The sequence below is a fragment of the Malurus melanocephalus genome, unplaced genomic scaffold (genome assembly GCF_030028575.1).
Source record: "Malurus melanocephalus ecotype Western Australia unplaced genomic scaffold, MMel_1.1 scaffold_160, whole genome shotgun sequence".
Lineage (NCBI taxonomy): Eukaryota > Metazoa > Chordata > Aves > Passeriformes > Maluridae > Malurus > Malurus melanocephalus.
Window position 1 is genome coordinate 1,604,402 of NW_026623392.1, and position 15,187 is coordinate 1,619,588.

Consider the following 15,187-nt stretch of genomic DNA (forward strand, 5'->3'; position numbering starts at 1 on the left):
AAAAAACTGCAGTGTGAAGCAATTTTGTAATCCTAGTGTTATTTATGTGGATTCCTTAAAGACTGGGGCTTTTTTGGTTGGATGTCATTACATCATCTCTTCATAGCTTTAAAAAATGATGTTTTGCAGAATCAGAATCATTATACTAGCAACAAAGTCAGCTACATCATGTATTAATCAACAGCACGCAGAAAATGCTTACAGCAGTGGATCATACAGGGAAAAAAAGACTAAAAAAAAAAGACATGCTGGGCAGAAAACATTTCCAACATACATTTCCCATCATGAAGGCAATGTAAGCAACTGTCAGGTRAAAACAAGACATCTCTTGGAAGGATGGAATGGTACTGAAAATTGCCAGGGTCAAATTGGGCTATCTGGATGTTTTCTTCCCTTATCTCTGCCTGCTTTAAATAATGCAAAAATGCAGACTTGGCTGAGGTCCCAGCTCATCAAAGCACTTAAGCATGCCCTTGACTGCAAGCATGTGTAAAGGCTTACTGATGAGGAAGGGAAGAATGAATAGGTTTCAAATGTGAAATTTAGTCTGATGTGAGCAAAGATTGGAATTTTATGTTGAACACTGGTGCTTAAATATTAGATAACTATTTCTGAAAAATCTAAATTCAAATTTCTGCACTTATCAATGCAACAGAGATTACTTAGTTTTCTGCTGATCTATTAATGTAACAAGTATAAAGATATTTCAAGACTTAGTCAACTAGGTCCAAACATTTTTAAATTAACTTCTGTATTCATAAAATAAAAAAAAAAGACAATTCAATAAAAATATTCAATAATTCAGCATAACTGAATTCAATAATCTGTTAGGAATSCATTTTTACATCTACCTAAAATCAYRTGAACSAAGGGTKCAGAYAGTATTTAGAGTCTGCACTCTGAGCACAGAAGTTCATTTCCTGCTGAACTATCACACTCCATGAGGTCACTGAGACCTTGGGATGTGTGGCACTGCAGCAGGTTTTGCATAAGGAGTAAATGGACACAGGTAACAAGTCACCTTTCAGAATGTCCATCTACAGCTTCCATTTTCTGACTGATTTCTTCATCATGCTTSTTACTGTGTAAGGGAATAAGATTTATGGTGATAGGACAAAATGCAGAAAAGCCAGAACCACTGAACACAGAACTAATTACTACTACRAGCATGTAGTGGTACTACCACTGAAACAATTCTAGCAGCAAAGGACACATTTCCAATATGATAGACTATTAGATACTTTTTATGTTCACGTGGCATTTGAAGAATATTATGTATTAATAGAAACATAGATACAGCTACTGTGCTAAGGAGTCATGCTGAAAGTGCTTTAAAACGGAATAGGAATATAACAGAATATGGTTCTGGTATTGCTAAATGGAATAGGAATATAACAGAATATGGTTCTGGTATTGCTGTCAAAGCCCAGGGAACAACAGCAGTGGTAGCTGGCAGAATCTTTTCTGATGTGCAGAAGGGTCCTGTACTTTTTGGGACTCTACTACACATAAATTAAAAATAAAAACTGTGTTTTTCTTTGAATTTAGAGAGCAGTCATGTAAGCTATCATAAGCTCTTAGTGAGCCATGTATTTATTTGTATTAGACAATGCCATTTAATACCTACAATTAAAAAAAAAGCCAAATAGCTTATCCTCACATACTAGACCACTAAAGAAAAAAACAGAGAAAGCAAAATGATTCAACAAAAAATACAAAATGATTCAACTAAAAATAGGTATTACATTATGTAAAGGGTATCCTGACCCCTTTCCAACAGAGTAGKGAGCTGACTGGTACAGAAAGAAAAAGACATAACTTTTATCTCAGTGAAATTAAAAGGTGCAGTTTTATCTGCAGTACTGTGAGGGGGGAAGTTTAAAGTTCTGTGCATGCTGGCCTTACTTTGTCCTTGTCCACCATAAAATCAGCAGATGCTCATTACAAAGCATTGGCTTGCTTTCTTGTCGCTGCCACCCTTGGGGAATGCATTTAAATTTACCTCTATTTAGGGCCTGTTAGCCAGTACAATGCCAAGTGTTCCATGTAATGTCCCTCAGATGTCAACCTGAAGGGACATTCTTTGAACTTTCTATTTGTTCTAGTTCTTTAGGGAAATTAMTGAAAACAGAAGATGCTTGTCAAGATGGTGAAACCAGAGAATAAAAGAAAAATGTGCTGGACATCCTAATGTTATTCTAAATTGCATTAAGTTTTCCCTGAGTTGAGAATGGTATTAGGAATTAAGTTTTTCACATTCTTTTAAGGCTTCTATTGTGTGTGTTCATGGCAGATCTAAGGTATCAGATCCTTGGAAGTGTCCTACTGTCTCTACTCATTTTACAGTGTAGACATTTTCTTTGCAGGAAGAGCTGTGTGCCTTTTCCTATAAAAAGTTCTTCAGCTGTCTGTAAATCAGAGAATGATAACATTTTCCAGTACAAGGCCATTTTTTTTCTGTCCAACTTCTTGTGTTAATAAATTTACTTCTTTTTCTTCAAACAGAATGTATGTAACAGCACTGCAAAGGAGATTGAAGAAACATGTGAAAGCTTTGCTCTCCCAGAGGGTAGGATTGCCATTGTTTGGTGAGTTCAGGAGAACCTTTCCATTTGTGCTGCCAGCCGAGGTTCCCCGAGTGCAACAATGGGCCCTGAAGAAAACAGTGCTCTTACACCTTCATAAATTTCCTGCCGGGGCCCAATTTTACACCCTTTCAACCCTTTCAGATTTGTAGCTGCTCTTTATTTTCACCTGAATCTTTCTGGGAGCTCTATCAACTTCTCCTTTTTATCACCACTAGGCTTCTATTGCCACAGGGAGAGATGAAAATGTTAAATAATTCCATACTTAAATTTCTCAGCTGCATTCTCTTGGGTTTGACTGGTCTTTAGAACTGGGATGTTTTCTATATATTAAAGTACTTGCTTCCACTTTATCCTGCTTTAACTATGGATGATGTCAAACTTACCATCAACAAAACTTGGAAAGGAAGACACTTTCTTTGTCTGTTGAGAAATAAAAATGGTATAGCTGTAAAAAATAACTTTCACACAGTGAAATTAATTCTTACTATATTTTAGCAGCTGACCATTGTCACATAGTCACTGTTTAGCACACTGAACACATTACATCACCATCATTAACCCAAAATAACTGCTACAGAGTGYTCTGTACTTGGAGTATCAAAGTATTTTAAAGTCCCACCACACAAAAAAATAAGGGAGGCAGGGGCAAGTCCRTGAAAATAACCAAGGAAGTCAGTTGTCAATTGAGCAACACAAACCAGCAATTCCCAATGCAATCAGTTGTCTGCTAGATCACATTTCCTATTAGTAATATTCCAAATTGCCAATAAAGAACATTTAACAATGTTTTACAAAGCTTCTGAGTCAGTGAATAAAAAGAGCGTCCCTGACTGCTCAGTACAGAGAATTGCACKACTTCTCAGCAGGGGCCACAGCATTGCTCTTTTTATGCCACTGGTCCTAGTCTCAATCAATAGATACGGTCTTTCCATTCTTCATCTTTTGCCAGCCTCCTCAGTCATTCCCATTTCCAGGAAAAATGATTTCTCCATTGGGGGAAAAGAYTTTGGAAATATGTCTCCTCATTAATATAACAGGCTACAGGCTAAATATGTTATGGTTTTGAGATAAGAGACTTCTGCTTTTAAGTCTCAATTTCATTTCATTGTGTCTAGCCCCAAGCATAACTCATTCTGCTTTCTCAGATGTCTTCAGTGACAAGAGCAGGTCTGTCTATCACTGTCTCTTCACAGCTGACTAAGCCAGGACTGACATTGGGAGGGGGTGGGGGAGGAATGGAAGCAGAACATGATTTCTTTTGGATGCTACTTTTGCACTCCAATAATCCAAAAAGAGAACTTCTGAAGTGTTCTCCCTATTCTGTATGTCACCAGAAAATTTTAAGCTTGAGTACATGCCACAGACAGTTACATAGACAGAATGAGGCAGCAAAAATTCATGGGTATAGTTCAAAGACCTTTCAGAGTAGGCAGATCCAGTATTTATTGTCATTTCAGGAAAAGAAATAAAGCCTGAGTTTGTGTGTGTGAGGGAGAGGGCTGACAGTGGGATGCCTGCCTTCCCTCCTCGGCAGCACACCCMAGGTACCTACCTCGGGAGGATTGTTATTGTCAACTGGTCCATTGAGATCTGAACGCTGCTGCTTCCTGGGCTGCTCTAAACCATTGCACATCTGCAAGAAATAGGAAAGGAATTCAGACCCTTTTGTTTTCTGAAAAGCTTCAAAAAACAAAGTGGAGATTTCAGTGGAAGTCAGTGGTGCAAAGATACTCAGAAAAATTGGACCAGATTAAATTAAATTAAAATAAAAATYTACAAAACATTAATATATGCAACTCCACCTAGCATGTTCTCCATCTGTAGTTATTTATGTACAATCAATATTCATTACTGCTACAGAAATATTATAACGTGATACAACAGTTGGCATTTCCTACTGTAATTTAGCAAATATCAGTTTCATATTAAAATGTTAAGCTGTTTAATTATAATAAAATATCTACTTTGATGTAAATAATAGGACATTTCAATTATCATTAAGTTCCCAGTTACAGTAATGATTCAAATTTTAATTATTTTATGTCAATGCAAATTTTTCACATGAAATTAAGTCAAATGCTAACATGTTCAAATTTCAGAAATCAAAGTCAAAATTTTAAAATGTGCTTATTCTCAGTATTTGACAAACTAGCCCTAATGTACGTAGCTGTAGGCAAAGAAAGGCTTCATGTTCACCTCTGCACAAATTATTCCCGATGAATAAAATACAGTCAGCAGAAGAAAATATGCTAATGAAGCAGGCACATTAGAGCTCATAATGATAATTGTCAGGTAAGACAACACACACMAAGCAAAGATTCACCCAAGTAGTAAGCACAATTTTAAGAATGAAAAGACTATCTGAGATATACTGAGATGTACCCAGACTTGGGAAACTCACCACATCCCTGCTTATAAACACTATTCTGTTTGAAACAAGACAAATCTAATTATACTGCATGGCTAAACCAATATGGAGCAATCTGTGTTGATGTGCAGTGAAATATATTAATGAGGTAAACAAATATCTAGAGGACTTGAATAAAACAAGCATAATAATCATACATTATTCCCTAAAGTAGCAGGATTTAGATCAAGTATCCTTTAAGCAGGGATTATGACATGGCCACAATGAAGATACAATAAACTGTAAACACTGACAGCAAATACATTAACTCTAATAGGTACAACAGAATGTTAGGGTTTTTACAGCTCTGTCAGTTCTGATTACCCCACACTTGCCTGTACTGAAAATGCACCAGCATATAAAGAAAGAATTGCTTGTCTGCTTTTGTAAGCATCACCTGGGTGCTGTAACACTGAAGCAGGTCTCTGCCTCCAATGTGCCATCAGGATGGATTTATTCAGCCCTGGGAATCAGAATACCAATCATGCTCTGTGGTAATCGTTGCATATGTAATTCCACCCAGTCCTAATAAAAAAATCTGGCTAAAGACTTGGACAGCTCCTCAATTTTGATTTATGCAGATTTATGCAACTCCTATTTTCAGGATTTCAGGAATATGAACAAGCCTTACTTGCGCCTAGTTACATGTATAGTATATATGTTGCTACTGTGTATTTCCTGGTTCCAAAGAGAAGTTTAAGCAGAATTTATGATGGGCTGGGATCAGTCACACTACTCTACAAAGAACAAAACAAATTTTTACTATTTGGTGTCTGAAAGTGAAGGCCATTATTTTTCCACCCCCAAAACACAGAGTTTTGTGTGCCCATTTAGGAACCCCAGACTAATCAGGCAGACTCTCAGGTACAAAGAATTCATCCATTTATTTCAGGCACGTCTGTGCAAACAGTATGTTCTGCCTCTACCTGAAGTACTCACACTTCGGTATTTAAAAATGTTGTGATGGGGAGGGAAGGGTGTCGCTGTGAGCACTTCCTGCAAACAAAATTGACTGTAATATCACATTTCTGAGATCTGTCCAGCTTTGGAGGTAGCACAGCCTTCAGCAGCAGCCCAGGTAGGGGCAGCTGTGGCTCTCTGGGACTGTGTCTAACAATTGCCTGGAGATGGAAGGAGAGGGAGAAGAGCTTCCCTTTCATTCCACAAGACATACAGAGTTAAAGGACAGAAGTATGCAGAGGAGGCATGGTTGAATGTCCCACCCACAGCTACAAATAATGGAGACTTGCACTTATGGAAGGAGATGCTTCTAGCCCAAGGATGAAAGGGACTGTTTTGGAGCTCCTTCATATCATTTTTAGAAAATATAATTCTGGTATTCAATTGGGGTTGGAAGTTGGTTGATAATCCCAAGTGATCCGACTTGCTACTTGCTTTCTTCATGTTTCTTACAGTTTCCATCTTATGTTGCTGGTTTGAATGTTATAAGAGCTAGAAAAATCACATTTGAAGGAAACATTTACAAAATATTATAATTAGTTTATACCCTGGCTTGCAATTTAGAACAGGACCTAAAACGAAACCAGAAATTTGGAATTGACTGCATACTAGTACAGAGGTACAGCTTTGTTAAAAGTCTCTCATCCTAGGATAAGATTCTGATAAATCATTCTGCAATGTAAGGATATAAAAATATTACAGGTGTAGTRTTATTAATACTTTTGTCTCTGAGCAAGTACTGAGGCAATATCCAACAAGTGAAGGAACATGAAGCAGCACAAAATGTAATTTTTGSGGTGGGAGGAAAATCAGACTCCACTAATTTGAAGTCACTGAAGCATCTATGGAAATCTTTCCACAAGAAGCCTGAAGCTGCACCCATGCCCCGRCCAGCCCTGTCCTGATGGGTAATTACCAGGCCAGGGGTCACATGGGGCCTTCCTCCCCCTAATCTTGTAGGGCCCCTGCCAGGCACCCAGACCACCTTTACAACCCCTTCCTGCAGCACAAAGTCCCTCTGAGCTGGAGGTGGCGGCTGCTGAGGAGTCAGTTCTACTCTTCAGTCCCACCTGGCTGTTTGCTCCAGTGTGAGCTGTTTGGCTTTTCAGTCAAACACTCATCTCAACAATGCTGGTCCTCCTCTCCTCACAGCTGCTGCCTGGGATCCTGCATGCTGCTCTGGTGCTCAGCACTGATGAAGCACTTTCCTACAAGGGAATGTTCTGTGGAAAAGCAGCAGCTTASTCCCTTTCTTGATTTATTCACAATTTGTATGGAGAGGAGCTCAAAAGCATTACCATGCTTTATTACTTTGTTTAAACATTTGAATAATGAGCCTTATGTTCCACACCTGCCCCTCTCTTTAGTAGCAGTGCTGTTTAATATCAGCAAATGTGTTCAGAGACCAGTGTACTGGCTTATATATTCTGAAACTCATCTTGAAGATGACCATGTGTTTTGAAAAAAGATGTTTTATGGTTGGTTACAGCTGAAAAATGTTCCTTGTGGAAAGCTTTATGGAAAAAAAATCCCCAGCATTCTTGGGCAAGATATGTTTTATGGTCAAATGACAAAAGTGTAAAGTTAYTTGTTGCACAAGTAAACCTATAGACCTGACTGACCTTTCATGCAGGTTTGCTGTCCCTCTCTAGAATAAAAGCAAAGTGTGGGTGTTACGTTTGCCACTTAAGGACAAACCTTCCATTTCTAGTTTCTGTGATGTGTTGTTTTCTGCAGATATTTYATCATTGGGTGATGTGTCCTCCTGCTATTTAAACACTGTTATGTTTATAGAAACAYCTCCAGGTACATCTAAAACATCCCTTAAACAAAGAGGTGGCAGCCTCATATCAAGTCTATTATGGCAGTACTGCTCCTATTAAATTGCACAAGTGAAATAACCTGCCTGGTAAAGGCTGGTGATGTGTAGTGGAATGGCCTAATGTACCTTCCTGAGGATTGCATTAGTTATCCTTAACATTGGTAACATTGTCAGCAGGAGCAATTTGGCCCAGCAGGATTCACTTAAAAAGACAGATTYTGAATGAGGCAGCTCCTGACTAGATGGAGGTTTTCTGATTGGGATCACAAGAAAAAAGGTCAGACTTCATACTCTTCTCTCACAAAGATTCCATTACTTATGTGTTAATTTAGCAATGGTGCTAGYACATGTCAGAAGTGAAGAGAAAAATATTTCTGAGAAGTAGTTCCAAGAAAGCAAGTCAAGTTTAGGAAAAGAGGAGTCAGAGTAAGTTGAGAAATCTAAGCATTCCACAAAATTATTTCAGTACTCTATCAAATTTCAGTAGGCATTAAAATAATTGCCAATTTATTTTTAWCACCTCAAAGAACCTTTTTTTCCTTTTGTCCCAGCATATATTTAAAATTGAGAATCAGCCATGATGAATTTCAGAGAAATAGCACTGCTGAATGGTGCATTCTTGGTGGGATGTAATTAGGAGCACATGCTGCCTTTTGATTTAAACTTCCAAACAAGACTTTGTCACTAATGCATCTTTAGGTAACAGACATTAATTTTGCAGTCTACTGATGTCAGGAGCTGATTGCTAAAAGTCTGTGACTCAGCCAATTAGCACAGAGAAACAGGTTTTGTTTGAGAATGTTTGGACTGTTTAGCACTTTGCTAAAGTGGGAAACTGGGAACTTGGTAACAGCTGTTTCATAGTTCTGCCCCACAGCTGCCTAAAATTCAGAGAATACAAAAAACTTCTTTAATACTCTTCATTTACACCCATTTGTGCTGTCTACAAATTGTTCTCAAATGCATCCCATAACACTCAGACTGACTTCCAGCAAGACATTCTTAAGATACATGTTTTCTAAACTGTCTATCATCTTAGTTTCTTCACACTGTTCTAAAGRTGAAATCTTTTACGGACAAAAGACTCCAGGATTTAGAACTGCAGCAAGAGAGCACTGTGCTCATGCTGAGAGAAGGAAATAAATATTTGTGTCAATACTGAGCTCTACCAGCACAGGCAAGGAAAACACAGTAGCAGCATTGATGTGTGCAAAGCTGTTGGAGGCAGAATAACGGAGACAAAAAAAAAGACGACTTCGTAAAATGTTACTTTTATAAATTTTTATGTAGGGATCTTTTATCTGTYTCTGGATGTCCATGATGAAGAATTGTAATGGTACAGGCTATATTAAAGCTGTGAAGGCAGACTAACACTGCAGAAGCTCATGGTGTCCTTATCAGGGCAGTTTGAATAAGCATATTTGGTTATGTTCTCAGAGGTATGCCAGTGTTATGAAAGAATGATGAGCAATGAGAAGCAGTAGAATTCAGTGTCACAGGCACCATCATTAAAAAGCAGMCTTCCCTCTAAKATCCTCCTTTCTAAAGGCAATCATGGYAAATTCCTGGTTTTTCAAAAGGATAGAGGTGGGGTGGGGTATTGTTGGTAGAGAGAGAATAGGCAAATGGGAGAGAACACATTCTCATGAGTCTGAAAATTACCTAGAGTAGACATTAAGAGCAAGGGCTGACTAAACTGTCAGTGCTCAAATRTTGAGTTCCATCTTCAGCCCCTGCTTGGGGCAGCAGAAATAGCTCTTAGCCATGCCAGTGCCAGTATTTCACAGACATAGGACTCTGGCTGGGATGAACACAGTAAACTCTGCCGCATAGGAGGTTCCACAGAAGCTGTTACTTGAGTTGCATTAGGACAAGAGATCTTCCATTGGTTATCATTTCAGCTGCTGTCCAATGCTTTGTTTTTTTCTTCACTGCTTCTGCCATTCTTTAAYTATGCTCATACTGCACATGCAGTAGGAGAAACTGAAGTTCCAAATGCTGTCAGGGAGCAGCAGGATAGGGCTGGGACTGCCCCATGCCATCCTGCTTTGCGGGGGAAGCAGGACAGGGTATGTTGCAGTGAAGTGGAGACAAGCTTTTTGTGGTTTCAGCTTTGATTTAGACCAGGCCTGTGCTCATATATTGTGTAGTACAAGCACACATTTGCAACAGGAGATTGCTCTCATTTTTCATCTGGTAAAGCTGTTYCTGTATTTCTTACTACTGTGCCAAACCAAGAGTGACCTTGGAGCAAACCTAACAGCATTCCAAAAAGCAACTGCTTTTCACAGGAATACCACATACACTTAAAATTTCTGGTTGTACTGTATGCTACTGTGAGCTGAAGGAGCTGTTCAGTTTGTCTTCTTCCACCCAAAGATTTACCTGTCCATTAATTCATGTTTGTCACAATAAAAACTGTGGTAATTCAGAAGAATTACATCAGTAGCAAGTTTGACCATACTCAATTTCTCTGCTATAGATAAAACATATGTAATTAAATTAGAAACAGAAAAAGAWGAAAATTTCTTCTGTGATACTTGAACACTTAGCTGAGGGATGAGCAAGATGTCAGATGGGTGTGGGGAAAACTCCTAGCTTGAGGGAGTTGTTGAATTAGAGTTGTTATAAAATACCCAAAATAGTCAGTTCAACTTCATAGAAATAATGTCTTTGTTAAATAATATAAGCATGGAAAACCTCCAAGGAATAAGAGCTGTGCTCAGCAGCGAGTTAGAGAAAATACACACACTAAAATATATTCTAGGTTTCCCGAAGACTTGTCTGGTGTTAACTGTCCCCTTCAGTGCTTCCCTCGAAGTATTTACAAAAAAAAAGGCTAAACAAACCACGTTCATGCATCCCTATAGTTTTCAAGCCTAAGCATGTGTACTTGACCCACAGTGAGATTCAAATGAGATACTTACTTTGTTKTTCCTTCTCTGTAAATTGTTGGGACTTTCTTAAAAAGTGGCTACTCTTTTCTAGTGCAAACAGGAAATCTTCTAGCAACAGGAACCTTTAACATCACATTTGTTTACTTGTTATTTAGCAAATGTCTTGCAAACAGAATGTTAGCACCTATCATGAGCTAAGAATTAATAGCTGTGTATTTTAAARGAATATAAATGTTACAATAAGCAGTAAAACTACCTATGTGAGGCAGGAAAGAGAAGAGGAGCAGAAACATGTAAAGGATAGTGTACTATGTGCATAAAACAACAAATGCACCTTCCTCTTGCTCTTATTTACAAAACCTGACATACATGTAGTATATCGGGATTTAACCTAGAAGCATTCAAATCTACATTTACTGAAAGATAACTGAGACTAAAAAAGTCCAACATTTGCAATTTGTCATCCCGTTCAGCATGGTAATTTGCATTGTCCAATGCACACTTACAATAACAGACCTTTTAGCAAGGTAATAAAACCAAGGCTCTTCTAAAGCAGCTTCTCTGCAAACAGTGAGTTTAGCATGCAGATGTACTGACCATGGCCTTGGGGTTTTTCCTTTCACTACGAATGAAATTGAATTATTGTAGTTGGTTTAAATATTAGTAGTTGAAATTATGGCTGTCTTGGTTTCAAAAAAGAGACACAGGTTCATYTAGGCACTACTCTAATTCCATCCATCCCTTAGACATTTCATAGAAAATATTAAAATAATTGAATGCCCCAGAAGACAACAAAATCCTCTGCACTTTAATACTGGACTCAGAGAATTTAGATAATGTTAAATGTCCAACCACACCTTGTGCTAAGGACATTTAGGGAGCTATAAAGAAAAACCTAACTTTGGCAGAAATGGGTACTAAGCTCTTATTCTAAGGCTCAAACTATGAGCCTGATTTTTGGATAAAGCTGAGAATGGTAACCTGCAGTAGGCTAGAAGGTAGCAAGGTAAGGCTAGTCTTGTTATGACACACACATTCAAGTAATGCTTGCCAAAGGTTTTTTAGATTGTGTTTTACTCCTTCTTTTATACCCCTGGAAGCTTGGGGTGGGAAGAGGGAGAATTACCTCACGTTCCCATCTGTGAGTCCCTGTATGGCTAAGAAACACCACTTCACACCTTTTTGCCTTGGAGGCCTGTACTCTTCAGTGAAGTCTCCTTTCTTACAGCCCCTACTTGGGGCAGCAGAAATAGCTCTTAGACATGCCAGCGCCAGTATTTGAAATTAAATGCATGCCTTGTCACAGAGTTTGTTTAGCCCTGTGTGCTGACCTGTACTGCTGCATCTCTAATTTCCTGTCTTCATGTTTGAAGGAATGAAACACTCTGTACTGTCTAGTGCTCTATCCATTAAGATAGGAGTTTGTGTTTGCTATTAAAAGTGATTGTATRAGCTCAGTGGCTTCATCCAGCCAGTGGCTACCTGTCACAGCARTGCTTCCCTCATTATTAAACAAGATAAAGATTGGCCCAGGACTGACTGGAAACAACAATAAAGCTCAGACAGGCAGCTCAGAAATACTAAGGTCCTTTTGTATTTTTCATACTGGAGCAGTCATATCAATATCCAGGTGTTACACAACTTTCAGCTGTTAGCAGTCTATTGAGAATGACWGAGACAATGCAGTTCAGCTCAACTTCTGACAAACTTCAAAACAACAAAAAGTTGTTGAAATTAAAATTTATTTTGAATATTGTTTTGAATGGGAAAGCATTCAGTGGGGAAAAAAAACCCAACAATTTCTTAGTCAAGCATTAAGGAATCTTTCTTATTCAAGAACTCCTCTTTTGTTCTGCAAACATTTTGAGAACTTGCAAGGAACAACATCCCAGTAGCAGCTGCTGGGAGAAAGACCCAAGTCTAAAACTCAACCTGTTTGCTCTCAGCCAACATCCAGTAACTGTTCAAACCATTCAACATCAGCAGGCTTATTCACACAGGAACTTTTATGCTGGCAGTAGGGCACTGAATATAGTAAGTTGCACAATTTGGTTATAATTACATTTCTGAAAATAGAATGTAGTAATGAATATTAAAAACTTGCTGCAGATATGGGAAATCTGAAAATATCCCCCTAAGACTTTTTTTTTGTTCACAATTATAATGAAGGTCAACCTGTTTCATCAGCATATATTTAAACATTTGATTTCCTTTTACTGTTTTTCAGAGGAATTAACATATTTTAATGTCTTTTTTTAATGGAATCACCTGGACCAAATGGTTTAACTGTGGGGCACTTAACTACGGAAAATCATACTTACAGAGCTGATAAAGCTGAAACAGGAAACCTACACATCTGAAGCTTAAGAAAGCATTTTAATTAAACATAAGGCAAAATAATTTATCCTTACTAGTCTGTTATCCAAGTACAAGTTATGTTTTACCTCTTCTAGGTAGATCTGTTCATTGCAGAAGATAACTAATATTCAACTACATATAATTTTAGAGATGCAAAGTCAAGGCCTTAAAATGACATTGGGGAATGAGTTATGTCTCTCTAAGAAGTAACCACATTCAATTTGAAACTTCAGGGAGCTTTGTTCCTTTARAAATGCTTGAGCTTCATTCTCCAAATCCTTTTTCTGGCACTCACCATTAGAAAAAGAAAAGATTGTGCACAGTTTAAACTAACTTCTGCATTATTCTTGTGATAAAAGTGCTTAATTAAAGAATTTTTGGTATGAGTAAAGCTCCTGTTTCTTCCTTCTTGTCAAGGTCAAGGTATGTCCAGCTAGTAAAAAAACACAGCAATATGCAGGCACTTCTTGCCATTATTTTTTAACATATTCAGTATCTAGACTTGACAACTGCTGTATTGAAAACAAAAAGTAATCAACCACTAAGGCAATGGTACAGGAGCCATTAATGGAAAAAAAATCAATTATTTTAATGCTGACCCCAGTTTTAAGTTTGTCCAGCRTGTCACTGCAGACTGAATATAGTGTAAACAAACTGGTTTTGCCCCATGCATCTGGAATACCTTTGCATGAGTTGTCTCTTCTCAGTGCAAAATTTGGTAGTTCTCTTTGTATGCTGACTGCATTTAGCACCTTCTTCTAAACACACAATAAGATTATGTGAATGCAATAACAGTAAAATTTAAAATATTGCTTACATATATATTTAYATATTAATAGATATAAAAATATTGCTAATTTTGTTTGAAGTAACTAACATAACACTTGTATAATGCCTCTGACAGTCTGGTTAAAAAGAGTACCTCTTACCTGCTCCTGTGGCCACTTCTGTCTGTCCTCTGGGGTTCTTGACTTTGCTTTAAAACCTCGATGCACATCTCCACTGTGCTTAGAGGCAGATGGGATATTCAGTGATTTTGGCCTCCCCTCGTGCCTGTTAGCACTGTGAACAGCTTCTCCCTTTGAACAAGTCTCTTTGTAGTCATGTGCCATGTTTTCAGTCCCAGTGTGCTCTGGACTCATTTCTGTYGTACTGTTAATACTACTCATGCTCATACTCATTTTGATTTCTGCTACAATCTGGTCAATGTCCTCTTCCTGCTCTTCYAGCTCTGCATCCTCTTTTCTAGAATGGTATGGCAATACTCCCTGTGAATTTCCATTAGCCTCTGCTGGATAATAGTCCGGATAGTCACCTTCACTTTGACAGTAYTGGATGTTTTCTTCTTGGTCTTGAATCTCCAAAGATGATGCTTCATCCTCCAAAATCTGAATGCCATTATCTTGACCTTCCTGCCACTCTTGCCTGTCCATCACCTCATTTTCATCTTGGTGCTGAATTTTACCTTCAGCCCATTCTTCTACAGCTTCCTGACATTCATCTGTTTCAACATGGTGTTCCTCATGGGGAGCATACTCCTCCCCATTGCAGTCCATTCCTTCCAGGTAACTGTCATCCTCTGGACAGTATCTAATGTAGTATGTGATCCCCTCCTCTTCTTCTGGCAAGCCTTCATCATAGTCCTCCTCCTCGGAAGTGTTGTTTACATAGTCAGAGCTGGAGTCACCATCTCCACTGTGGTCATTGCACTCATGTTCCACAGGGGTGGGACTACCTTGTCTGATAGTTGCTAATTCTGCCTCCTTTGCTGCATAATCTTCAATGGGAAGGTCACTTTCTTCATTTTCAGGCTCCCTGTTGTGAGAAGAAGTCGGRCAAGCTCTGACTCTGTGATCCAGCATGCTGGCTGTAGTGCTTTGATGTTTCCTGTTTGCCATAGCCAGTTCCTTACATGACAATCATTTCCAGCAATTACTGCAGGGAAGATGGAAAATACACATTCAGGAAAAGGTCATCAGTAGAGAACAGTGATTTAATAGGAAGCAAACTGATAGATTCATTTGGTAAAAAGCCTGTGTTTGTAGATACTTGAACCAAATTCAGACAGCTAACTTTTAAGATGCTTCTGCTATGGAACCATGAAATCAAAGTAATAAGTTGCACTCTGAAAGGAACAGATAAAGAGAAGGTTCTA

The 15,187-nt window shown here is 38.4% G+C and overlaps 1 protein-coding gene across 3 annotated transcripts in view; it reads right to left on the minus strand.

Annotated features, from left to right (window-relative positions):
* APBA2 (amyloid beta precursor protein binding family A member 2) overlaps positions 1 to 15,187 on the minus strand; it is an 86,936-nt gene that overhangs the window by 21,948 nt on the left and 49,801 nt on the right. For all 3 annotated transcript variants that reach the window (XM_057371885.1, XM_057371883.1, XM_057371884.1), the window contains exons 2-4: positions 13,962 to 14,967; positions 4,141 to 4,221; positions 2,972 to 3,008 (exon numbers count right to left, since the gene is read on the minus strand). In XM_057371885.1, coding sequence (XP_057227868.1) covers positions 2,972 to 3,008; positions 4,141 to 4,221; positions 13,962 to 14,930 — 1,087 coding nt within the window. In that variant the 5' untranslated portion in view covers positions 14,931 to 14,967. The remainder of the gene's footprint in view (positions 1 to 2,971; positions 3,009 to 4,140; positions 4,222 to 13,961; positions 14,968 to 15,187) is intronic.